This window comes from Aquarana catesbeiana, linkage group LG01 (genome assembly GCF_042186555.1).
Source record: "Aquarana catesbeiana isolate 2022-GZ linkage group LG01, ASM4218655v1, whole genome shotgun sequence".
NCBI classification, from domain to species: Eukaryota; Metazoa; Chordata; class Amphibia; order Anura; family Ranidae; genus Aquarana; species Aquarana catesbeiana.
This window is the reverse complement of record NC_133324.1, coordinates 63,976,721-64,003,209: the sequence shown is the minus strand read 5'-3', so window position 1 is coordinate 64,003,209 and position 26,489 is coordinate 63,976,721. Positions and strand designations below refer to the sequence as shown.

Genomic DNA, 26,489 nt, shown 5'->3' with positions numbered 1-26,489 from the left:
GCTCAACTCCAATCAAAACTTTGTTTTTAGTATTGAGTTCTGCTTTAGCACTTTGAGAGTTACCAAAGACACAGACACAGCTTTATCTGCTGTTCTTCTAGTACAGTGATGGTGAACCTTGGCACCCCAGATGTTTTGGAACTACATTTCCCATGATGCTCAACTACAAGGCAGAGTGCATGAACATCATGGGAAATGTAGTTCCAAAACATCTGGGGTGCCAAGGTTCACCATCACTGTTCTATGACATCACAAGGACAGAGAGAACAGATACTTGGATTGTGCAGGCATGGAGATATTTATTAAATAAAAATCTGATATCACTGCCCTGACTTAAAAAATCTACTTTTCAGCCAAATTCAACATTTGTAAGTATAACTCGAGCCAAAACCTTTTATCTTAGTTCTGGATAGAATGGGAGTGGTTACAACCTCTGTCAGCTTTTTTTTTTTTCAACTTTTTTTGACAACTGTTGTCATAGGGATTGCTTTTAATTAAAGCGGAACTAAACCTTCCTATCGTTTACAGCCAAGGAAGCTGCCATCTTCACCTATGTTTGATCTTCAACTGCAATGGTGCTGCACATGTGATCAGTTATTACACCAGCCTTGGTTGAGGCTGGGTTCACATATATGTGAATTGGATGCATTTTGAACCGCCTGCAATTCGTATGACAGCCGGCAGCCTTCTCTATGGAGCCAGTTCCCATATCTGCGAGTCGGCCGCAGTGCGTTTTTAAAAAAGAGTCTTGGGCAATTTTCAGTCTGGTTCATGTGCAATATGAAGTAAAAAATTGCATCCAAAATCGCACCTGAACCGGTGGACAAAACTGCACTGAATTCCTTTTAAAAACTGTGTTGAAACCGCGGCCAGACGTGTGTGTGTGTGTGTGTGTGTGTGTGAACCGAGCCTGAGAACACAATCAGTTTTTAGATTTAGGTTTAGATCTGCTTTAATGTATTTGCCCTCTTGGGAGATTAAATATCACTACCTGTCCTGGTAACAATATCAGCTATAAAATTCTGACAAAGGTTCTAACTTTTCCCTAGGGGAAAAGAAGTGCGGGTGGAGTTGCACTTTAAATGCAGTTTGATAGGATGGATTACTGGGGCAGCCAGTCTTTAGGGCTGGAGAGGCGTGTCCTTCTCAGGGGGTGGATGTGCTCCTGGTGGACGTACGGTCTGGACAGAATGTCTTGTAACTTCTGCTGGTATGATTTCTCCACCTGTAATCCAGATTCATACTCTCGGCGCTCCTCATCCTTCTCCACCTCCCGCAACTGTTGCTGGTACGCCACCTGAGAGAGAAGCTGCTGCTGGTAGTGTTGGGCCGTCTTCACCTTCCTGTAGGTACAGTCATCAAAACAACATTAATATAAGCAAGATATATTGAATTCCTGCTGCCAAAACCGACATATAGGCTTTTACACTTTTCTCAACACTAGCATTACCAGTGCTATCTGCATGGAGTTTGTAGATTTTCACTACTTTTTGAGGAAATGCTCCTCCCAGGGAAAGGGTTCAGAGAAGGGCAACTCATTTACTAAGTGCTATGGAGGACCTCAGCTATGAGGAACGCTTTGCTGAACTGAAATTTTTCATTTACTGTATTTATTCATTACAGGTGCTTATACAGTATCTCACAAAAGTGAGTACACCCCTCACATTTTTGAAAATATTTTATTCTATCTTTTCATATGACAACACTGACCCCCCCACCCCTTCAACCTCTGCAGCAATGCTGGCAGCACTCATACGTCTATTTCCCAAAGACAACCTCTGGATATAACGTCGAGCACGTGCATTCAATTTCTTAGGGCGATCAGGGCGAGGCCTGTTCTGAGTGGAACCTGTCCTGTTATACCACTGTATGGCTTTGGCCACCGTGCTGCTGCTCAGTTTCAGGGTCTTGGCAATCTTCTTATAGCCTAGGCCATCTTTATGTAGAGCAACAATTCTTTTTTTTTGAGATCCTCAGAGAGTTCTTTGCCATGAGGTACCATGTTGAACTTCCAGTGACCAGTATGAGAGAGTGAGAGCGATAACATCAAATTTAACACACCTGCTCCCTATTCACACCTGAGACCTTGTAACACTAACGAGTCACATGACACCGGGGAGGGAAAATGGCTATTTGGGCCCAATTTGGACATTTTCACTTAGGGGTGTACTCACTTTTGTTGCCAGCGGTTTAGAACATTAACCACTTTAAGACCAGGCCTCTTTTTTAGATGTGTTGTTTACAAGTTAAAAACAGTTTTTTCTTGCTAGAAATTTACTTAGAACCCCCAAACATTATACTTTTTTTCTAACACTTTAGAGAATAAAATGGCGGACGTTGCAATACTTTCTGTCACACCGTATTTGCGCAGCGGTTTTACAAGCGCACTTTTTTTTTTAAAAATACACTTTTTTGAATTAAAAAATAAGACAACAGTATCCCAAGTTATCCCAATTTTTTTTTATATTGTGAAAGATAATGTTACCCGGACTAAATTGATACCCAACATGTCACGCTTCAAAATTGCGCCCGCTAGTGGAATGTCGACAAACTTTTACCCTTAAGAATCTCAATAGGAGACATTTAAAAAATTCTACAGGTTGCATGTTTTGCGTTACAGAGGAGGTCTAGGACTAGAATTATTGCTCTCGCTCTACCGATCGTGGCGATACCTCACATGTGTGGTTTGAACACTGTTTTCATATGCGGCTGCTACTCACGTATGCGTTCGAATCCCCTGCAGGGACCACTTTTATCTTGTACCAGACCGCCGGCCGAATACGGGAAAACTGGGGTCATGGCAGCTGGCCGCTGCCATAACAACGATATCCGTCCTCAAAGTAGGGACATACATCAGCGTGTGGCGGGGTGGAAGTGGTTAATGGCTGTTTGTTGAGTTATTTTGAGGGGACAGCAAATTTACACTGTTATACAAGCTGTACACTCACTACTTTACATTGTGGCAAAGTGTCATTTCTTCAGTGTTGTCACATGAAAAGATAGAATCAAATATTTACAAAAATGTGAGGGGTGTACTCACTTTTGTGAGATACTGTATAGCGCCGTGAATTTAAAAAGTGCCTTACATATACAGGTGCATCTCAAAATATTAGAATATCATCAAAAAGTTAATTTATTTCAGTAATTCAATTCAAAAACTTGTATATTATATAGATTCATTACACACAGAGTGATATATATGTTAAGCATTTCTTTCTTCTGTTTTTGATGACCATGGCTTACAGCTAGTGAAAACCCAAAATTCCCATTAAGATGCAGTCCAAGGTCCTTAACTCACATTCATACATACACATACTGGGCACAATTTAGGCAGGAGCCAATTAACCTACCAGCATGTCTGTGGAGTGTGGGAGTAAACCGGAGTACCCGGAGGAAATCCACACAGGCACAGGGAGAATATGCAAAATCCATGCAGATAGTGCCGTGGTTGGGATTCGAACCGACAAACGTAGAGCTGCTAAGTGGAAGAGCTAACCACTGTGCTGCCCTCATTCTTAAAAAAGGCAACTCAAGGAGGATATGATCAGTGCCCGGGTGTTTTAGGAAGGACAATCCAGCAGACGGGATGGCTATTCTAGACAGCGTCCTGTGCATAGGCACAGGCTAATTCGTGTTCCTGTTCATGCTACTAGAAATTGTGCAGGTGCTCGTGCATGTACGCATACACGCACATCTATTGCTCGCATTGGCGCCAAGCGGGCTATTTAAACTGACCCTGTGCTATGCTTTAGCGCTGTCTTGTCTACAGCGTTCCTGTGCATACCTGCAACCTGTTACTCTGCATCTGACTACTGTACCGGCTTGTCTTCACTACTCCTGAACTCTGCCTGTGTTGATCCCGGCTTGCCTCTGACCGCGCTTCTGCCTGTTGCCCTTGCTGCTGCTCCACTGATCTGTTACCAACTGGGCCTGCATCCTGACATTGCTCCTGCCTACGCATCTGCACCTGATCCGTCTGCCTGTATGTGACCCGTTTTGTCTGACTTTCCTTCTGTCCCCATCGATGCTGGACTGCCTGCTGCGAGCCTCTGCCTATATTCCACTGGTGCCGCTCACCACCTGCCTGCTACCAGCCGGGGGCCTGTCCGTTATCTCCAGGACCAGCCTGCTCCTGTCTCCTGCTCACTGGTGTCCATTCGGCATTCCTGCTCCGCTGCGGTCTACTGACAGTCTCGGCCTGCTCCTGTCTCCTGCTCACTAGTGTCCATCAGGCACTCCTGCTCTGCTGAGGTCTACTGACGGACTTCCCCTGCTCCTGAGATTCCGTCCAGCCCTACTGCTAGCAAGACCAATAGGCACTTGTGCCACTTTGTACTCCTGCGCTACCTATCTGCTCTATCAGGGGGCCAAGTCAGAGATGTAAGAGAGGCCTTCCTCATCGTATCAGGCTCTTCCACCAGGTATGTGACACCGGGAAAGTTCTTTTGGCACCCAATCCCACTGACTTTAATTAAGCGGTATGCATTGTAGTTTGGAGGCTGCATTTAACATTTTGCATTGCACTGTGTTTCCTTGTACGCAATGGGGTTGATTTACTAATACTGTGCAAAATCTGGTGCAGCTCTTTAGAGAAACCAATCAGCTTCCAGGTTTTTTTGTCAAAGCTTAATTGAACAAGCTGAAGTTAGAAGTTGATTGGCTACAATGCACAGCTGCACCAGATTCTGTGTACACCAGTTTCAATAAATAAGGCTGGGTTCACACTGGTCCGACAAACGCTCCGACATTGGGAGCTCATGTCGCATGACGTGTGAAATCCAATGTTTCCCTATGGGAGCCGTCCTAACCGGTCCGACACAAGTCGTTCCGACTTTAGAAATGCTCCCTGTACTACTTTGGTCCGACTTTGATCCTACTTCAGCCTATTGCCTATCATTGAAGTCGGATCGCCGTCTCGCATGATCCGACTTCGGCACGCAACTTGTGCTCAGATGATCTTGAGGGGGAACTCCGCGCCAAATTTTAAATAAAAAAACGGCATGGGTCCCCCCCCCCCCCAAGAGCATACCAGTCCCTTAGGTCTGGTATGGACCTTGAGGGGAACCCCCTACGCCGAAAAAACGGCGTGGGGGTCCCCCCCAATCCATACCAGACCCTTATCCGAGCACGCAGCCCGGCCGGTCAGGAATGGGGGTGGGGACGAGCGAGCGCCCCCCCCCCCCCCCACTCCTGAACCGTACCAGGCCGCATGCCCTCAACATGGGGGGTTGGTGCCTTGGGGGAGGGGGGCGCGCTGCGGCCCCCCCACCCCAAAGCACATTGTCCCCATGTTGATGAGGACAAGGGCCTCTTCCCGACAACCCTGGCCGTTGGTTGTCGGGGTCTGCGGGCGGGGGGCTTATCGGAATCCGGGAGCCCCCTTTAATAAGGGGGCCCCCAGATCCCGGCCCCTCACCCTATGTGAATGAGTATGGGGTACATCGTACCCCTACCCATTCACCTGGAGGAAAAAAGTGTCAATTAAAAAAAAAACACTACACAGATTTTTAAAGTAATTTATTAGACAGCTCCGGGGGCCTTCTTCTCCGCGCTCTCCGGGTCTTCTGCCGGGCTCCTCCACTATCTTCTGCTCTTTTGCCGCTCTTTTGCTATAGCGGAGGAGCATGCTGGGACTGTGACGGCATAAGGGGGCGGGGTCACCGCCTATATAAGTTAGAGCGGAGCGCCCAGAGTGCATTCCAGCCGGAGAGAGCGTCATGTCAACATCAGAAGAAGAGAAGAGGGCAGAAGGCAGAAGATCGAGCTCCTCCAAAAGAGCGGCAAAAGAGCAGAAGATAGTGGAGGAGCCCGGCAGAAGATCCGGAGAGCGCGGAGAAGAACTGGAGAGACCCCCGAAGAGAAGAAGGCAGCAGACCGGGCTCCTCCGCTATAGCAAAAGAGCGGCAAAAGAGCAGAAGATAGCGGAGGAGCCCGGCAGAAGACCCGGAGAGCGCGGAGAAGAACCGGAGAGACCCCCGAAGCCGGAAAAAGACCCCCGGAGCTGTCTAATAAATTACTTTAAAAATCTGTGTAGTGTTTTTTTTTTATTGACACTTTTTCCCTGGGTGAATGGGTAGGGGTACCATGTACCCCATACTCATTCACATAGGGTGGGGGGGGGCCGGGATCTGGGGGCCCCCTTATTAAAGGGGCTCCCGGATTCCGATAAGCACCCTGCCCGCAGACCCCGACAACCAACAGCCAGGGTTGTCGGGAAGAGGCCCTTGTCCTCATCAACATGGGAACAAGGTGCTTTGGGGTGGGGGGGCCCGCAGCGCGCCCCCCTCCCCCAAGGCACCAACCCCCCCATGTTGAGGGCATGCGGCCTGGTACGGTTCAGGAGGGGGGGTGCTCGCCCGTCCCCACCCCCATTCCTGACCGGCCGGGCTGTGTGCTCGGATAAGGGTCTGGTATGGATTGGGGGGCACCCCCACGCCGTTTTTTTCGGCATAGGGGGTTCCCCTCAAGGTCCATACCAGACCCAAGGGCCTGGTATGCTCTTGGAGGGGGAACCCATGCTGGTTTTTTATTTAAAATTTGGCGCAGAGTTCCCCCTAAAGATTCATACCAAACACAGTGCCGGGCATTGGCGGGGATCCAAGTCGGATCCCCGTTCATTGAAAGTCGGACACATGCCGGCTTCATGTCGCAGGGCAAAGTCGGATCCAAAGTAGGACGGCTGTCGTGTCGCACCAGTGTGAACCCAGCCTAAACCCCAACATGTCTTACTAATGTGTCTTTAGACTGCAGGTAAAGTAGGACAAATACAGCCTTTACTGCCCTTTGAATGCATGAGTATTGCCGCGTACACACGGTCGGACTTTCTGACGAAAAATGTGCGATTGGAGCTTGTTGTCGGAAATTCCGACCATGTGCAGGTTCCATCGGACAGTTTCCATCGGAATTTCCGTCGCACAAAATTTGAGATCTGGTTCTCAAATTTTCCGACAACAAAATCCATTCGCGTAAATTCCGATCATGTGTACACAATTCCGATGCACAAAGTGCCACGCATGCTCAGAATCAAGCAGAAGAGCGGTACTGGCTATTGAACTTCATTTTTCTCGGCTCGTTGTAAGAGTTGTACGTCACCGCGTTCTTGACGTTCGGGAATTTCCGAGAAGATTTGTGTCACCGTGTGTATGCAAGACAAGTTTGAGCCAACATCCGTCGGAAAAAAATCCATGGACTGAATGTCGATCAATGTCCGATCGTGTGTACGGGGCATTGGAATGAAAAATGCTGCGCTGGGCTAGAACGTCTGTCGACATGACCCCTTATCTGGCACTAAATAAATATGAAAAAATACATCTACACATGCATACAATAGATCTGATGCTCTAATTTCATTTTTGTTCGATGGCTCTACCTGGTATTCCTCTCCATCTCAAGCTCTTTGTGTTCTGCCATGGCTTTTTCCAGAAGTTCCTTATCCTGGGCCAGTTCTTCCTGTTCTCTGGCGTTTCTTTCCACTAGAAAAATAGAAAGAGGAAAAGTGTTCAGTAACCTGCGACGCGTTTCAAGAGCAGAACAAAAGCAGTACTGTCATTAGGAACACAATCATGCCAGTGAACTATCCAACGATTATTGTAATTGAGGAAGGACTGGTTCCCAGATGAGCAGGCACTTCTCTCGTCTAAGGGCTCAGCTGTCACCACTCTTCATCTCAGTATACATGTCATCCTCTGCTTTCTGTTCTGACACCCTTAAAGTGGTTGTAAAGCAAAGCAAAATGTTTCAGTAATTGTACCCCCCCCCCCCCACCACCACCACCACCCACCCAAAAACAAAAAAACATGTTTACCTAAGTCCTCCCTCAATCCAGTGCTGTCCAGTTTGCAGCGGCGCTCCTCTCTCTTCCTCTTTTCAAAGGACAGAGAGGCAGCAGCAGGAGCTATTGGCCTCTGTTGCTGTCAATGAAATCCCTTGAAGAGGGAGCAGGAGGCATCTATGAATGCACACAGCCCCACTAGGTAGCACGCCCACATGAGTGCCCCCTCAGCATAGGGCTTGCCTTCTCCTCCTTGGAGAAGCGGAGGAGCGGAGAGAATCAGTGGGGAACCCCAGTAAAGGAGATAAGGGGTGACCCTGTGCAATACAATTGCACAGAGCAGGCAAGTTTAACATGTTTATTATTTTAGGGGAAAAAATGAAATAAATTACCTTTATTCAAAAGTAACAATAGAAATTTGGTATGACTGGGGAAATGTGTGCCTAAAGGCCACCATACATGATTTAATGGTCTCTCGTTCAGCCCACAGGCTAAAGAAGGGGAAAAAATCAATTGATTCCTCCATTCAGGCTAACAATGTGGATGGAGGAATCTGCATTGCCAGCTATTGTAGTTAGGCAGCTGCAGCACCCATTGCTGCATAAATACAATGATGCTGTCAAGAAGTGATTGCATCTGATAGGATGCAGTCACTGTTCAGCCGATAATTCTCCACCTGGCTCAGTTGACTCTTAAAGTGGTTCTAAATTTTTTTTACTTAAAATAAAAAACATGTCAAACTAATCTGCTCTGTGCAATGGTATTGCACAGAGTGGCCCTGAACCTCTTCTTCTGGGCTCTGCTGGCAGTCTCTGCTTCTTCTCGTCTGTGTCTGCCCCCACAGCAAGCCACTTGCTTTAAGGGCAGACATGCGAACTCGCTCCTGAGCTAGGCTGTGTGCATCCCTAGACACCCACACAGCACGGCTTGGCGCTGCCCCCTGATCTCTGTTCACAGAATCTGGCTGACAGCAGCAGGAGCCAATGGCTCCCGCTGCTGCCTTTGTGTCCTGTGAATGTGGGGAGAGAGGAGAGAGCCACTACAGATTGGCACAGTGATGGCTCGAGTGAGTATCAGGGGGAGGGGTTTGAGGTGGACAAGAAATGCATTAAGGTGAAAAAATCTAACAACTTTAGAACCACTTTAAATTGATTTTTGATTTCAGTCGGTTCAGCAGGAATTACACAAAATTCAAGCCTTCTATGGGGGCTTAAAGGTGAAATGCACTTTCTGATGAAGCATAAGAGATTTAGAGATTTACATAAGACTTCCCCCATGTGACAGCGTTTGGGTCAGAGCAGCCAATCACTCGGACTTAACACTGTGATATGCATACTAGGACCATCAGGAGTGTGGAGGGTATTACAATGGGCAGTAACAGAAGGAGTGTGTCAGTGGGGACTGGGGACAATGGAGGCTGTAACAGAAACATAGAAATTAAAGCGGAACTTCAGTCATTTTTTCAACTTTCCATCTATTGAATCATCTTCCCTTGTTGTTTTAACTTTGGATAGTAAAACATTTTTTTTCTGCCAGTAAATGCCTTATACAACCCACTTCCCGTTTCTTCTCTGGTAAAAAGCTTAGGATTATGACATCATGCACAGCTCTCTCTCACTCACTCTAGTGAGAGTTTGCCAGAAAGGGAGGGGGGATGAGTCATAAGAGGGCCAATCAGAGCTGCAGAGCTGGAGGTGTGCCTCTGTATGTCTGTGTAAATCCAGGAAGTGAACAGGCAGCAGCTTCAGCTGCCCACAGTTAAAATGGCTGCAGCCAGACTCAGTGGAGGGAGATTTCTGCAGCATATTTGGCAAGTACACAGCTGAAAGTGGGTTTTTGATTGGGGAAATACAATGTGCATGTGCTGGAAAAAGGATAGAGGGTAAAGTGTGTGTGCTGGAGGAGGGATATGGGTAAAGACTATTGCATTGTGCTGGAAGTGGGATTTCATTGGGAAAATATCAATGTGTGTGTGTGTGCTGGAGCAGCGATAGAGGGTAAAGACCAATGTGTGTGTGCTGGAGAAAGGATATGGGTAAAGACCATTGTGTGTGTGTGCTGGAGGAGGAATACAGGGTAAAGATCATTGTGTTGTACTGAAAGTGGAATATAACTGGAGAAATGCCAATGTATGTGTGTGCTGGAGGAGGGATAGAGGGTAAAGACCATTGTGTTGTGCTGGAAGTGGGATTTATTTGGGAAAATACCAATGTGTGTGTATATGCTGGAGGAGCGATAGAGGGTAAAGATCAATGTGTGTGTGCTGGAGGAGCGATAGAGGGTAAAGACCAATGTGTGTGTGCTGGAGGAGCGATAGAGGGTAAAGACCAATGTGTGTGTGCTGGAGGAGCGATAGAGGGTAAAGACCAATGTGTGTGTGCTGGAGGAGCGATAGAGGGTAAAGACCAATGTGTGTGTGCTGGAGGAGCGATAGAGGGTAAAGACCAATGTGTGTGTGCTGGAGGAGCGATAGAGGATAAAGACCAATGTGTGTGTGCTTGAGGAGGAATACAGGGTAAAGACCATTCTGTTGTGCTGAAAGTGGGATTTAACTGAGGAAATACCAATGTGTGTGTGCTGGAGGTGGGATAGAGGGTAAAGACCAATATGTGTGTGGGCTGGAGGAGGAATACAGGGTAAAAACCATTGTGTTGTGCTGGAATTGGCATTTCACTGGGGAAATACGAATGTGAGGGTGCTGAAGGAGGGGTAGTGTGTATGTGTGTGTGTGTGTGTGTGTGTGTGCTGGAAGAGACAAAAATAGGGAAAACCCAAAGTGTGTGTTGGAGGGGGGATATGGGGAAAAAATCTGAGTGTGTGCGTGCTAAAGGGGAGGGGTGGGGGGTCTCACTAGGGGAAAAATAAAAACAATCTGTGTGGTTGAAGTGTCATGTCACTAGGGAAAGACCAGAAAAAGGCAGAACTTAGAAATTGTATAGTACAGGATATACTGTATAATAATTAGTCATAAAGTTATTGTCAAGTAAACCAATGCATACTGACGTTGCTACATTTGTCATGGGCAACTTGGCTTTAATGACATCTGGTCATGAAAAGGTTAAAAACTGGAAACACACATAAAGACAGACTCTAGTCAATGTATTTCCTTACACTTCTCTTGGATCTGGAGTCTTCGGGTGGCCATGACATCCTTCATCAGCCGATTCCTGGCCTCCTTCTCCAGCCGTAGCTGCTCTGCCCTCTTGGCCCACGATTTTTCCAGCTCCGTCTCAATCAGCTTGTCCATCTCCCTCTCCTGTCTCTTCTCCTCCTCCAGCTGTTGGGCCAGATATTGCCGGTAGATCTGCTGTTCTTTCTGCAGCTCCATCTAAATATGAAAACAAAAGTCACTTATTACAGCACTCTGCCAGGCAAAAGAAATCTGGAAAGTTTAAGCAGAAAGAAGTGTAGACATCTTCCTGGTTTTGTTGTCTGAGTTGTGTAAATAATAAGACTGGCTAAACAGAATAAATATTCAGGTGAAGGAAACACAAGTGCCGAGCGGGCTTTTCAGGTTTGCCCATCGGTCTTCTTCAGTATAATATAATCCTCACCTTCCTCTGGCGCTTCTCTTCTGTATCGTCATGAGAGTCTTGCATGATCTGCTCCATGATCTTCATGTCAAGCGCTAGTTCCTCCTGCTGGTCTCGGGCCAATCGCTTCATCTTCAGGCGGATGGAATGATCCAGCATGTTCCTGACCTGGGACTGTTTCTGCTGCTTTTCCCGCAAAGCGCGTTCATTCTCCATCTTCATTAGCTTCCGCTGCTCCGCCTGTCACAGGAACATTGGTATAATTGTTACTGCTATCTCTTTGCTGAGGAAGAACTCCACTGTTAGGATTATTCAGAGAGTCAGTTCACCCAAGTAGAAAAAAAAATGCTCCAATCCCCTAAAACAATATTAGCTTTGTCTGATGGTGGAGAGCACTTATCCTGTATATTATCTACTCTCCCACTGCAAGAGAAGAAGGTAAAAGTCTGCAAAGGCTACAATTAAAGTAGAATTCCAGGCTAAACAAACTAGTCTTAAAAACACCTATGCTGACTAACCTGTGTAATAAAGATGTATATACATACCTATTTTCCACCCGCTCTGGTCTGGTCATGTGATCCTCTATGTCAGCCAGTAGTGGCTGCAGGGAAGAGGAGAGAGCACTCAACAATGGCTGGAGTTCCTGGAAGAGGTGACATCACCCATAGGCTCCTAGGACCATCCGTTGTTGGCCCCCCTCCTCTCCCCTGCAGCCACCGCTGGCTGACACAGAGGAGCCACATCATGTACCAGATCAGAACGGCCTGAAAATATTATGTCTATACTTCTCTCTTATATAGGTTAGTCAGCACCAGTGTAAGGAGGGGGTAGGGAGCATTTTTAAGACAAGTTGGGTTTCGCCAGCAGTCTAAAAGATTTTACCTCTTTGTTTTGAAGTCCACTGACTTTTTTTAACCAATTCACACCCCTTATGGACGAGAATCATTTTTACATTTCCACTATGGGCCTGTTTATTCAGCAATAGCTTTGTCATTACTAAAGTAAAATAATACTAAACTAAAATAGTACTAAAGTATTATTATTGGCAATCCTGATTTGTAAAAAAAAAAAAAAAAAAAGATTTTTTTTCTATTCTGACCCTTGTTAGGTTTTATTTTTTTTTAAAGGAGTAGCTTTACTAAAATAAAAAGTATAGATTTTATTCTATACCTACAATAAATAATTTGTCCCATTTAAAATTACACTAAAATAATGTTTCTGGTACACAGTGTGGCAAAGTTATTTGCAAATGAAAAATGTAACAAATTAAAAAAAGAAAAACACACAAAAGAATGAAAACTAGTAAAAAAAAAAAAATTACCAGCTAAAAAAAATTTAGCTAAGAGCAGAAGGGAAAGAAAGGGTTAATTAAAGTGGTTGTTAAGCCACTTTGTAAAATACACGCAATCCCCTCTGTTAGAAAGCGTCCTATGCTCCAGTGTCTGTGCTTTGTAAAAAATATGCCCATTACTACCTTATTTCATAGTGCCGCTCGGCGCTCACGTGACACCTCGCTGCTCCCTCTCCCGATCTGACAGCTACAGCGGGAGGGGTTGAGAATCCCCCGCTGATGTCAGTTGGGAGAGGAGGAGGAGAGAGCCGAGACGTCAGCCGGGAAGGAGGGGAGCAGCGAGGAGTCACGTGAGCAGCGCTCTGAAATCAGGAAGTAATGGGCATATTTTTTACAAAGCACATACACTGCAGCATAGGAAGCTTTCTAACAGAGGGGATTGTGTGTATTTACTACATTTTTTCAGCAGCAGGAGGGGAGGGGGCGGGCACTGGTAAGAGCTGACAGGCAGGGAGGGGAGGGGGGAGAGGACAGGTGGAGAGGAAAGCTGCGGATGACGGAGGCACGTAAACTGACCACAGTGTCAGGGCTCAACAGCCATGATAAACCGTGGTCAGTTTACAGGGGGGAGGGCAGAACCAGGCAGGGTCAGCCAGGTATTTCAGGTGATACAGGGGGCCAAATTATACAGCACAAGCACTGTGCTGTATAACACAGAAACCATTTTTTTGTTTAGGGTTACAAACACTTTAAGAGTTATTGGAGTTAAAGCGGTAGTAAACCGTTTTTTTTAATAAAAACCTGCAAGGCAGCATCATAATGTGCTAGTATGCACTGCATACTAGCACATTATGTGAAACTTACCTTAGAGCGGACCCCTCCAGTGGCACGCTGACACCGCTGGAAAGCGCTTCCATCTTCCCCTAATCTTCCTTCTGGGTTCGCGGACTCAGGCTGCGTTTGTGGCTGGAGTGGCGATGACGTCACTCCTGTGCATGTGCCACCGCTTACGGCACAGGACTTTGAAGGAATGGCACGGGTATGGCGTTCCTTCAGCGCACAGCCGGTGACATCACAGTGCACATTTAGGAGATATTTACAGTACCTATAGGTGAACCTTATTATAGGCTTAAATATTGGTAAAAATCATGCATGGGAGTTTACTCCCACTTTAAAGAGATGTTAAATCGGAATGCAATAAACTTTTGTAAGGTTTCTTAAACTGATGTCATGTGCAGATCAAAGGACACACCTCTGAACTACTGTATATATGAATAAAATTGCAAATATGATGAAACAATACATTGATAGTATTTACTCAATGACACTTGCAGACAATCTGCAAGTGTCATTTTACAAAGGAGTGGCTGCATTGTGACAACCTCTTCTGCTATGTAATACTTAGCAATTCCTGGCTTTCATTTTGACAACCAGTAATTATTGATAATATTGGGGTGGGGGGTGACTGCAGCAGGGGAAGAGGGGATATGCTATAGAAACTCCATGTAATAGACTTTAGAGGCATGCCTCCTATGCTTAAAGTATAACTAAAGGCAAAACATTTTTTGTTTTGTTTTGAATAGAGTGGAGATGGATTAGAACACCTGTCAGTTTTTATTACTGTCTGTGTCCTCGTCAGGTAGATCCCCCCCTCTCTATTTGTTCTGTTTATCATTTATTATTGAAAGTGAAAGTAAAAAACAAATTCCCAAATTTTGGGTTATCCCCAGAAAAGTAATAGGGGGGAAATCTTCCAATAGGGATACTAGTTCTGCTGACCTGGGGGGTCCCGAGGGGAGCGCCAGCGATTTCCTTTCACTTCCTGTTCTGGCTATAGGACAGAAAGTAAAGGCAAGTCTCCCCAATGGGACACAGAATGTCAAAAATGGCAAAAAATAAACTGACAAGGGTTATGACCCTTCCTTACGATATCCAAAATGAAAAAAAAAAAAGGTTTTGTCTATAATTCTACTTTAAGGATCTCAAGTGGATAAAAAGTGATCATGCCTAAAGCATAGGTGTAGTATTACCAATATGCAGCAAAAAAAAAAAAAAGACAACCCAACCTCCTTAGTGTGCAGCATATTTTCTCTGGCACCCCAAAGCATAAACTGAACATACCTCCTTTGCAGTGTTCCTAAAAATGCTGTAGGGCCCTATTTTTCTCCATTGTGATGCGACAACTTCGCATGGTGTGAATGAGCCCTTATGTTTCCTAAAATGGTCCTCCAACCACCCAGCCTACATTTGAAAATTCAGTACCGTCCCCCTTTAAAACAAAACTCTCCTTTTAAATACAAGAAAACAGATCTTACCCAAGCTCTACTGCTATGTCCAGGATTCAGAAGCTGGAGACCGGTGCTCTGGCTGGGCCATTCAACTCCCACAGCAATAAGTCCATAATAAGTATAGCCAGCAACTCGGCATCATGCTATGAGGAAGGCTGTGTAAGCCAAAACACGTTAGCATTTGGGGTATTGTGTCTTTATACATGTGGCCAATAAAGAGTTTATGCCAAGAGCACTCCGAGTTGCTGGCTATACTTATTATGGTTTCACTTTAAATACACCTGACATCGGAATCACTGTATCATTACCAGTAAGTGGGCCTCCTCCTCCTTGAGCCTTTTCTCCTCCATTTTCTGAGCCTCGGTGGCTGCTCTCTGGGCTTGGAGGACATCCAGCATTACCCGGTTCAGATCTATTTGCCTTTGGGTTTTCCTTTCCTCATTCTCCACTTTGGCCAATCGGTCGTTCTCCCAGAGCTCAGCAAATAGGTTCTCTTCCTCCTTCCTCTGCTTCTCCAACTCCTCTTTCAGTGCCAGCTGTGCCATCCTCTCTGTACACACCTGGTTCTGGTGCATCCGTGACTTCAGAGCCCGTAGCTCCTCACACTGCTCCCTGAAACAAGGTTATATAGGAGTATTTGTCTACAAGTCTACATCCTGGGGTATCCAGTGTGGCAGGGGTTGCAGTGTATTACTCATTATTATCGCTATTCTCTTCATAATGCATACCCCCAGCCTGGTATCCCTGTCTCCACTGGGGGATTTTCCCTCACTTCCTGTCTCAGAGACACAACAGGAAATTAGTAAAAATCTCCCCAAAGTCAGATGACCTGAACCCCACACCTGAAGAAGTGGCCACCCACCATGCTAAACATTGGGTCTTCTAAGTTAACTGACTCATTCCTTAGCCCAAATCATTCTTTCCTCCTTTTTAGTGGCCCACTAGGTTGTTTCCTATTAACCCTTTGCATTTCCTCATTACTTGCTTTTTTTTGTTCTGGAGTTACTACATGCGTACCTTTTAACACCAAGCACAATGCTATGGAGGGGGAATTTACTAATACCGGAGAGTGCAAAATCTGGTGCAGCTCTGCATAGAAACCAATCAGCTTCCAGGCTTTATTGTCAAGCTTAACCACTTCCATACCACGCAAATTCTGACACTCCTCCACTCCTACATGTAAAACTCATCATTTTTTTGCTAGAAAATTACTCAGAACCACCAAACATTTTATATATATAATACCTCACATGTCACGCTTTAAAATTGCGCGAAACTTCGGTACTCCAAAATCTCCATAGGCGACTGTTTAAATTTTTTTACAGGTTACCTCTTTAGAGTTACAGAGGAGGTCTGGTGCTAGAATTGTTGCTCTTGCGCTAACATTCGCGGTGATACCTCACATGTGTGGTTTGGACGTCGTTTACATAGGCGGGCGCAACTTACGTATGCGTTCGCTTCTGCGTGCAAACTCGCGCACTTTAATTTTTTTTTTTATTGTTTATTTTATTTTTATTTTTTATTTTTACACTTTCCCTTTAACAAATTTTTTTTGATCACTTTGATTCCTATAACAAAAATGTAAACATCCCTTGTAATACGAATAGTGTTTGACAGGTCCTCTTATTGGAGAGATGTGGGGTCAATAACATCTCTCCTGCAGGCTGGAAAGCATCAGATAAAAAAAAAAAAATTGACGACCTGATGCCTTTCCAGCCGAGATCTCGGCTTTGTTTACTTATGTGGCCCGGACGTGACGTCATAACATCGCGCCAGGGCCTCTGAGAATCATAGAGATTGCCAGGGACCATTGGTCTCTCTGAAATCTCTATGCCTCTCTTGCATTGCCGGCCGATTCGCTCTCCAGGTCCCTGATCACACCGGAGAAGCACCGGAGGGGGCAGGACATCCCCTCCCGTCGCCGCTAAGGACCAAGGATCAAGCAGCTAAACAGCCGCTATGCTCATTCTTATGGTGCTCAGAATCGCCAGGTCTAAAAAACAATATCTGAATAATGCCTGTAGCTGCAGGCATCATTCAGATATCTCCAGTGAAAACCGAGGACATCATATGACGGCCTGTGGTATGGAAGTGGTTAATTGAACAAGCTGAAATTAGAAGTTGATTGGCTACCATGCACAGTTGCACCAGATTCTGAGTGCACCAGTTTTAGTAAATCAACCCCAGTAGCACAGACATGAAAGGGGGATTTACTAAAACTGGAGGAAGCAGAATTTGGTGTAGCTGCTCACGGTAGCCAATCAGCTTCTAACTTTAGCTTGTTCAAGTAATCTTTGACAATAAAAACTGGAAGCTGATTGGTTTTTGATGCACAGCTGCACCGGTTTTAGTAAATCTCCCTCAAAGGATCCAAAAAGCCCCAAGCCAGGAATGCGCAGGTTATAGGAGCTGGCACTTCCATAAACTAATGTCACTGGAAGAAGTGGGCAGACTACTGAAGAGATGATAAACATTCTTATCACCTTCTGTTCAGAATTTGCTCACCAACAACCACTCTTCCCATATCTTCCAAACAACCTTCTGACCAAAGTAATTCTACAATGTACAGACTTCTATCTCATGCCGGGCTCCGGTAGTAATGCGGTCATGTGTTACCTGAACTGCTGGTCCCGTTTTTCTGCCACCAGTGCCAGTCTTTCCGTCTCTCGTTTTTTTCGGAGGCTCCTGGCTCTCTCCCTCATCTTAGCCTGCCTCTCCAGAGTGGTCTCCTCCATGGACTCCATCTCTTGGATGTACTTCAGCTCCTCTGTTTCCAGCAAGGTCTTCAGTCTGTCTCATAAAACAATAGAATGGGTCAAGCCTGTGTGTGAACCTTGATTCCTTCCTGAACCTTGAAGGACCCATTTTCATTTAATGGGCTGTAGTAACACACATTATGTACTGCGTTAGGGTAGGGTAGCTCATTCAAAATAATAGGCTGCCATCCTGGAAAATCATAGCGGGCTAAAGTAGAGGCTTTTCTGATTGATAATGGTAATAGCTGGTGTCTTGCAGTGTCTGCGCCAAGCCAGGAATTTTAGTTTTACCATTTAAAAATGAAGAACAGGTTCACTTTAAGAAACCAATACACATAAATATTGTGGGCAATTCATTATGTCTATTATCATTAAAGTGGTATTAAACCCAAAAGCAAACATTTATTATATTGCAGCTTATCAAGGCTTAGATGTGATGGCTGCATTCGTTTTCTTTTTTAGGCTTTCTTTCCTTTATTTTCACCTTATGATCCAGCCAGTAAGTCTGTTGTTTTCAACAGAACAAGCTGTCCTGCAGATGTATCAGTTATAGGGATGAGACAACCAATTTAACACTCACAGGGGGGCTTAACAATGATCAGCTTTTATTTATTTAAACCCTGTATCCCAAAAGGATAAAAAAAATGCTGTTGTTCTTGCTGCTTAAAGGGGTTGTAAACCCTCGTGTTTTTTCACCTTAAAGTGGAGTTCCACCCACTTTTACAACTCTTCAGCATCCCTCACTAAACTGTGCACTGTAAGCAAATTGGATATGTTTTTATTTTTTTTCTCAGCACCTACTGTATATCTGCTATATTCATTTTTCACTTCCTCCTCCATGGCCGTGGCCCATCGCATCATTTCCTGTTTGTAATGCCTTCTGGAAAGGGGCGGCAACTTCCTCTGACACTGCCGTTGCTATGGAAACCTGACCTGAAACCTATTACACTGCTTGTGCTGCACTGAGCATGTGCGAGATCTGCAAGGATGAGATCCAGGAAGAAATACAGTCTGGCTTCAGATGCCCACACTTAAGATGGCCACGGCCTGCTGTAAGTTTATAAAATAACAAACTACTGCTATAAACTAACAAAACAGACCTTAGTTTACAGACTAACTTTACTAGAATACATTAAGCTTGTGTATTATAGGGGTATTTTTATTTAAAAAGTATAATTTCGGCCGGAACACCACTTTAATGCATCCTATGACACCTGAGCCCTTCGTTCCCTTGGTGGAGACATGCTCTTCCTCTCTGCCGGGGTCCTCGGCTCTTGATTGGATAGATTGATAGCAGTGCAGCCATTGGCTCCCGCTGCTGTCAATCAAACCCAATGACTCAGGTGCCGGGGGGCGGGGCCAAGTCCGGCATTCTGTGTCTATATAGTGGAGTCCCCTTGTCAGAACACAATAGCACAGAGGGGGGAAATCGCCAGAATAACATCGCTTGTGTTAGTACAGCAATCTTTCTTTTTGCTTTTGTTCAGCCCACTGAGTTGAACGGAAAAAAAAAACTGAGTGTGTGTACTAGGCTTACGTATAGCTGATGAGCAGAAAAAATTAACGATCGGATTTCAACTATGTGCTGTGTGGGGACAATGGGGGGGTTGTGGGCGTGCAACTGGAATCTGGGGGGGCTCCCCTCTAGATCAGCCCATGTGGCACTTACTTGCCTGGAGAGTCCCTGCATTTCCTGCCACATGATGCTATGCCAAACAAGGCATCCCCGGCATCCCTTCAGAAGTGCCTGTGCTAGGCTTGCCAGTGTCGGCCACGCCTGCTATGCCGTGCACAGCATCCCCGACATCCCTCTAGATATGCTCGGGCCGCCTATTGTGGGAAATTTTCGGGAGAAGGTACAGAGGTGGAGGAACTTGGCGCTCAGTCTGTTGGGCAGGATAAATTTATTTAAAATAATTTTCTTCCCTAGATTTCTTTACATTCTCTCGAATTCCCCTGTTTTTGTGCCGTTGCGAATATTTAAGCACATTGATTCCATAGTTGTGGGATTACTCTGGGGAGCTAAAGCTCCCAGAGTGTCCCTGGCGATATTGAAACTACCAGTTACAATGGGAGGGTTGGCACTTCCGGATCTCATGGCTTCCCAATTAGTTTTTTTGCACTGGCGACTTTTTCCACAGGAACCTAACGCCACTACGTTGTTGGAGGCTGCAGTGGCTACCTCTCAAGAAACCCTCCAAAATATACTCTATAGGAAGGGGATTCCGGGGAGGAAGGTGGGACCAGTTCTGGCACTCCCTGGGAAAGTATTTCATTTGTGCTCCCAATGGCGAAAAGATACGTCATTGGCATTGTCCCCGAACAGTCCGCTATGGTACAATGGGTCTCTGGGGGAACTTTTGAAACTGCCGGACGGGCAAAAGACCTGGGCACAATATGGTATTAAGTACTTGCACCAGATTTGTCAGAATGATCGTCTGTCCACTTTTGATCAATTGAGAGCTCAGTTTAACATACCCAGGACTTGGCTGTTTCGGTATATGCAGCTGCAGCACGCGGCGAAGGTGCAGTTTGGTGGGGATACAATTCTGGTCCAGAATACAGATTTGGAGAAGGTTCTGATAGACCCCGAACCATCTGGGTGAATTTCTAGATATTACGGGGCGGTGGGACCAGGGATAAAGATAGTAACGGCAAGGGCTAAGCAGCGGTGGGTAGAGGTTGTCCCGGAGTTGTCGGTGGAGCAGCGGCAGGAGGTACTGGACACGTATTTGGTGTCTGTTATTTCATCTACGGACAAAATGATTCAGTTTCGGTATCTTCATCAGCAGTATTATACTCCTATTAGACTTTACAAAATGCAAAGAAAGGAAACAGCTGTCTGTCACAAATGTAGGGAGGAAGATGGCACTTTCCTACACATGGTATGAGAATGCAAAAAGGTGAGGCCATTGTGGTCACAGGTAACCAAATTTATTTCTGATAAATTTGCTTTACCTAACATTTGCTCACCCTTACGCTGTCTCCTAGGGGTCTTTGACCAGGAGGAGATGAACACATGTACTAAATTGTTTCTTAGGATCCTATACTTTGAGGTGCTGAAACTTATTGCCAGACGCTGGATTCATGAGGAACAGTTGACACTAGGAATGTGGATAAAAATAGTTAATGCGGAGGTGCTGATGTACAAGATGACCTATGAAGCTAGGGGAGCTCCCAAGAAATTTAGGAAGGTTTGGTTTAGATGGGTGGATTCGAAAAACACGCTGGACGAGGAAGAGCCACTGAATACTGGACAGTAAGGGCTGTTTTTTTCTTTTTTTGTTCTCAATTTGATGAGGACGGGAGGATAGGGGGGTTTTTCTCCTCTTACGGAGGTAGAGCATAGAGTCTTTTTATTAGTGCTCGGAACACCGAATGCGGACATCTGAGGGGGGAATGGGGCTTGTTTTAATGTTATGGGAGGTTTCCTCTTGTGTTTTGGTTTTTGGTTTTTTTCTCTATAAAAAAAAATGCACATATATTACAAAAGTAGAATGGGAATGGAAATCCACGTGGCACATGCAGAAAAGGTGGATATGTGTGATAATGATGTACTGGATATGTAATTTCTATTTTCTGTTGGATGTTGTAATCCTAACTACTTTCATGTATGCTTATTCTGATATGTGCGCAATAAAAATTCTTTAAAAAAAAAAAAAAGATATGCTCGGGCCGCATGCCTAACTCTCTTGGGCCGCACGGGGCCACAGGTTGGACACCTCTGATTGTAGGCACTCTGATACAGGAGGTGTGTTATTGGATGGATCACCAGGTGAAAACAGAGGGGGAATACTCCTTAAAAAGAAAACTAATGCAGCCATCACATCTAATGATTGGTAAGCTGCAATAAATGACATTTTTGGTTTTGGGTTTAATACCACTTTAACAATAAAATGTACTACATGCATTTCTCAGCCAATAGTAACTCTTGAGTATGTATCTTAATTCATTGCAAAGGTTCATTTACACTTGATGTTAGGGGGCTAGTAAAACCCTGTGGTTGAGCCGCATTTTTAAGGGTTCTGCAGCCAGCACCACCTGCCAAACAAGGGCTCATTCAAGTTAATGGGACTTCTTTGTAATGGTCCCACAACCGCGCACAATGTGTGTGGTTGCCGCACAGTTGTCCAGCATTTAAAGGGTAAAACAGGCAGTCAGGAGGCAATACAATGTCTCCTTACCATCTGTCAAATGCTCACTGAAGAGCGAACTGCATTCGGATCGCTTTTTATAGACCACCACAAGTTTAAACAAGCCCCAAGTCTGGTCATCATGACAGTCCTTTTGTGTTCCTCTAGCATTCTGACCATGCCAAGTACAGAAGCAGATCTGTGACGGGATGGTCAGTTTACATCCTGACACATGCTGTGCCTTTAGCTTTGTAGTCAGCCTGGTTGGCACACCCCCTGCCTAGTCCTGCTCATACCACACAATCTAACTCCATAACTATTAAATTATGTGAAATGGTTCCAATGTCAAAGATTGCAACTAAAGAACAATCAAATCATTATACAGACTGGTACTGCAATATTAGACTGATAGCAAACCCATCTGCAATATTAGACTGATATCTGACCCTTCTCTAATATTAGACTGATATCTGACCCTTCTCTAATATTAGACTGATATCTGACCCTTCTCTAATATTAGACTGATATCTGACCCTTCTCTAATATTAGACTGATATCTGACCCTTCTCTAATAGTAGACTGATATCTGACCCTTCTCTAATGGTAGACTGATATCTGACCCTTCTCTAATAGTAGACTGATATCTGACCCTTCTCTAATAGTAGACTGATATCTGACCCTTCTCTAATGGTAGACTGATATCTGACCCTTCTCTAATGGTAGACTGATATCTGACCCTTCTCTAATGGTAGACTGATATCTGACCCTTCTCTAATGGTAGACTGATATCTGACCCTTCTCTAATGGTAGACTGATATCTGACCCTTCTCTAATGGTAGACTGATATCTGACCCTTCTCTAATATTAGACTGATATCTGACCCTTCTCTAATATTAGACTGATATCTGACCCTTCTCTAATATTTGACTGATATCTGACCCTCCTCTAATATTAGACTGATATCTGACCCTTCTCTAACATTAGACTGATATCTGACCTTTCTCTAATAGTAGACTGATATCTGACCCTTCTCTAATAGTAGACTGATATCTGACCCTTCTCTAATAGTAGACTGATATCTGACCCTTCTCTAATAGTAGACTGATATCTGACCCTTCTCTAATAGTAGACTGATATCTGACCCTTCTCTAATATTAGACTGATATCTGACCATCCTCTAACATTAGACTGATATCTGACCCTTCTCTAATATTAGACTGATATCTGACCCTCCTCTAATATTAGACTGATATCTGACCCTTCTCTAATAGTAGACTGATATCTGACCCTTCTCTAATATTAGACTGATATCTGACCCTTCTCTAATAGTAGACTGATATCTGACCCTTCTCTAATAGTAGACTGATATCTGACCCTTCTCTAATAGTAGACTGATATCTGACCCTTCTCTAATAGTAGACTGATATCTGACTCTTCTCTAATATTAGACTGATATCTGACCCTTCTCTAATAGTAGACTGATATCTGACCCTTCTCTAATAGTAGACTGATATCTGACCCTTCTCTAATAGTAGACTGATATCTGACTCTTCTCTAATATTAGACTGATATCTGACCCTTCTCTAATAGTAGACTGATATCTGACCCTTCTCTAATAGTAGACTGATATCTGACCCTTCTCTAAGACCCTTTTCACACTGGGGCGGTTTGCAGGCGGTATTGCACTAAAAATACCGCCTGCAAACCGCCCCTAAACAGCCTCCGCTGTTTGTTCAGTGTGAAAGCCCGAGGGCTTTCACACTGAAGCGGTGCGCAGGCAGGGCGGTGAAAAAAGTCCTGCAAACCACTTTTTTGGAGCGGTGAAGGAGCGGTGTATTCACCGCTCCTTCACCGCTCCTGCCCATTGAAATCAATGGGACAGCGCGGCTATACCGCGGCAATACCGCGGCTATAGCCGCGCTGTACGAGGGATTTTAACCCTTTTTGGGCCGACAGCGGGGGTTAAAACCGCACCGCTAGTGGCCGAATACCACTGCAAGAACGACGGTACAGCAGCGCTAAAAATAGCGCTGTTGTACCACCGACGCCCCCACCGCCCCAGTGTGAAAGGGGCCTAATAGTAGACTGATATCTGACTCTTCTCTAATATTAGACTGATATTTGACCCTTCTCTAATAGTAGACTGATATCTGACCCTTCTCTAATAGTAGACTGATATCTGACCCTTCTCTAATAGTAGACTGATATCTGACCCTTCTCTAATATTAGACTGATATTTGACCCTTCTCTAATAGTAGACTGATATCTGACCCTTCTCTAATAGTAGACTGATATCTGACCCTTCTCTAATATTAGACTGATATCTGACCCTTCTCTAATATTAGACTGATATTTGACCCTTCTCTAATAGTAGACTGATATCTGACCCTTCTCTAATAGTAGACTGATATCTGACCCTTCTCTAATAGTAGACTGATATCTGACCCTTCTCTAATAGTAGACTGATATCTGACCCTTCTCTAATAGTAGACTGATATCTGACTCTTCTCTAATATTAGACTGATATCTGACCTTTCTCTAATAGTAGACTGATATCTGACCCTTCTCTAATAGTAGACTGATATCTGACCCTTCTCTAATAGTAGACTGATATCTGACCCTTCTCTAATATTAGACTGATATCTGACCTTTCTCTAATAGTAGACTGATATCTGACCCTTCTCTAATAGTAGACTGATATCTGACCCTCCTCTAATAGTAGACTGATATCTGACTCTTCTCTAAAATTAGACTGATATTTGACCCTTCTGCAATATTAGACCAAAGTGACGATTTTGTCCCGGGAAGTAGGATATAGGACCTGTGGTTTACCAGTTGGAATACATGGCAATGGGTACACCTAGATGACCTGGGATTTTAACAAACATGACATGTATGGTGTCACCATTTATTTGACCGTAACATTGCCTTAGACTGCTGGAGTATAGGGCAGAAGATACTGTGGGGATTGGTCTAGTAGCACAGAGGAGTGGGGCATCGGGTAAATAAATCTATTTTAACAAGCCCCCTAGACCTAAATGAGCAATTCAAGTGGTTCTAAAGGCAGAATATTCTTTATCCTAATGCATTCTATGCATTAAGGTAAAAAACCTTCTGCATGCAGGTCCCTCTCCCTCCAGACCCACCCCTTATACTTACCTGAGTCCGATCTTGATCCAGTGATGTGCACAAGAGCAGTGGCACTCTTGGCTCTTTACCATTGGCTCCCACTGTTGTCAATCACAGCCAGTGAGGAGGAAGCGGGGAGTGGGGGGTGGGGCCGAGCTATGCTCTGTGTGTCAATGGACACACAACGTGGGGCTGGGGAGCGAGCATGCATGAGTGCCCCCCATAGCAAGCCACTTGACACTCAGCAGGGGAGAGGGGTCAGAAGCGCTGGTGGGGGACCCGAGAAGAGGAGGATCTTGGCTGTTCTGTGCAAAACCGTTACACAGAGCAGATTAGTATGACAGCTTTGTTATTTTAAAAGAAAACAATTCCCTTTAAGGTGGATGTAAACCAGATTTTAAGCTGGGCACATATATCTGCAGTGTTTTGTTATCTCTCTTCAAAGCACTGTATCCTGTAGCTTTCTTCTGCACCATTCTTCTGTTATCAGCCTGATAACTTCTGACAAGGAGTTTTGTGTTGGGGAGGATGCTATACATAGATTAGCAGAGTGCTGAACCATTCAAGGAACAGCTCTCAAATCTCTACCTATGAGGAGAGGGGGGTATGCCTTTCCTCCAAACAGCTATCTTGGCTGTATGTCCAGACTTCACTGCAGTGCTAACCAGGAAGAGAAAATCTCGTAACACAATTTGAACTTTCTAAACAGTATATAAAGCTGAAGACAGCAGATATACTTAAAACTAAAACTTATGTATGGAGATTTGTTTCAGCCCTGTGTATCATCTGAGGCTGTTCACTTCACTGGGTATATGTGAGGGTTTACATCCACAGCCTTACTGCAAGGGATCATTTCCAAGTTTCCCGCTTTTGGGCTTTAACCGCTTGCTGACCAGCCGCCGTCATTATACTGCGGCAGGTCAGCACGATCCAGCGAGCCGTTGTAGCTATACATCGGCTTGCGGGATCGGGATAGCAGGTGCGCGCCGCCACACTGTGGGGGTGCCAATGCTCGTGGCCGACGGTTGCGATGACCGCCGGCCACGAGCGATCGCGGGCACGAGAGGCAGAATAGGGACGTGTGTGTGTAAACACGCAAATCCCTGTTCTGTGAGGAGTGACAGATCGTGAGTTTCTAATAGCTAGGAACCACGATCCGTCACTTCCTCTAGGTCAGTCCCCTCCCCCTACAGTTAGAAACACACACAGGGAACACAATTAACCCCTTGATCGCCCCCTAGTGTTAACCCCTTCCCTGCCAGTGACATTTTTACAGTAATCAGTGCATTTTTATAGCACTGATCGCTGTACAAATGCCAATGGTCCTAAAAATGTGTCAAAATTGTCCGATGTGTCCGCCATAATGATAAAAATCGCAGATCGCCGCCATTACTAGTTAAAAAAAAAAAAAATAATAAAAATGCCATAAATCTATCCCCTATTTTGTAGACGCTATAACTTTTTGTGCAATCCAATCAATATACACTTATTGCGATTTTTTTTAACCAAAAATATGTAGAAGAATACATATCGGCCTAAACTGAGAAAAAACGTGCTTTTTAAAAAAAAAAAAAAAATGGGGATATTA

General features: G+C 44.9%; 1 protein-coding gene across 1 annotated transcript in view; it reads right to left on the bottom strand.

Moving 5' to 3' along the window:
- Positions 1–279: 279 nt before the first annotated feature.
- The window catches only part of CFAP53 (cilia and flagella associated protein 53), a 34,460-nt gene continuing 8,250 nt past the window's right edge, over positions 280–26,489 (bottom strand). Inside the window, exons 4-9 of the mRNA XM_073619548.1 lie at positions 17,500–17,673; positions 15,192–15,495; positions 11,326–11,544; positions 10,883–11,099; positions 7,370–7,472; positions 280–1,343 (exon numbers count right to left, since the gene is read on the bottom strand). Coding sequence (XP_073475649.1) covers positions 1,103–1,343; positions 7,370–7,472; positions 10,883–11,099; positions 11,326–11,544; positions 15,192–15,495; positions 17,500–17,673 — 1,258 coding nt within the window. The 3' untranslated portion in view covers positions 280–1,102. The remainder of the gene's footprint in view (positions 1,344–7,369; positions 7,473–10,882; positions 11,100–11,325; positions 11,545–15,191; positions 15,496–17,499; positions 17,674–26,489) is intronic.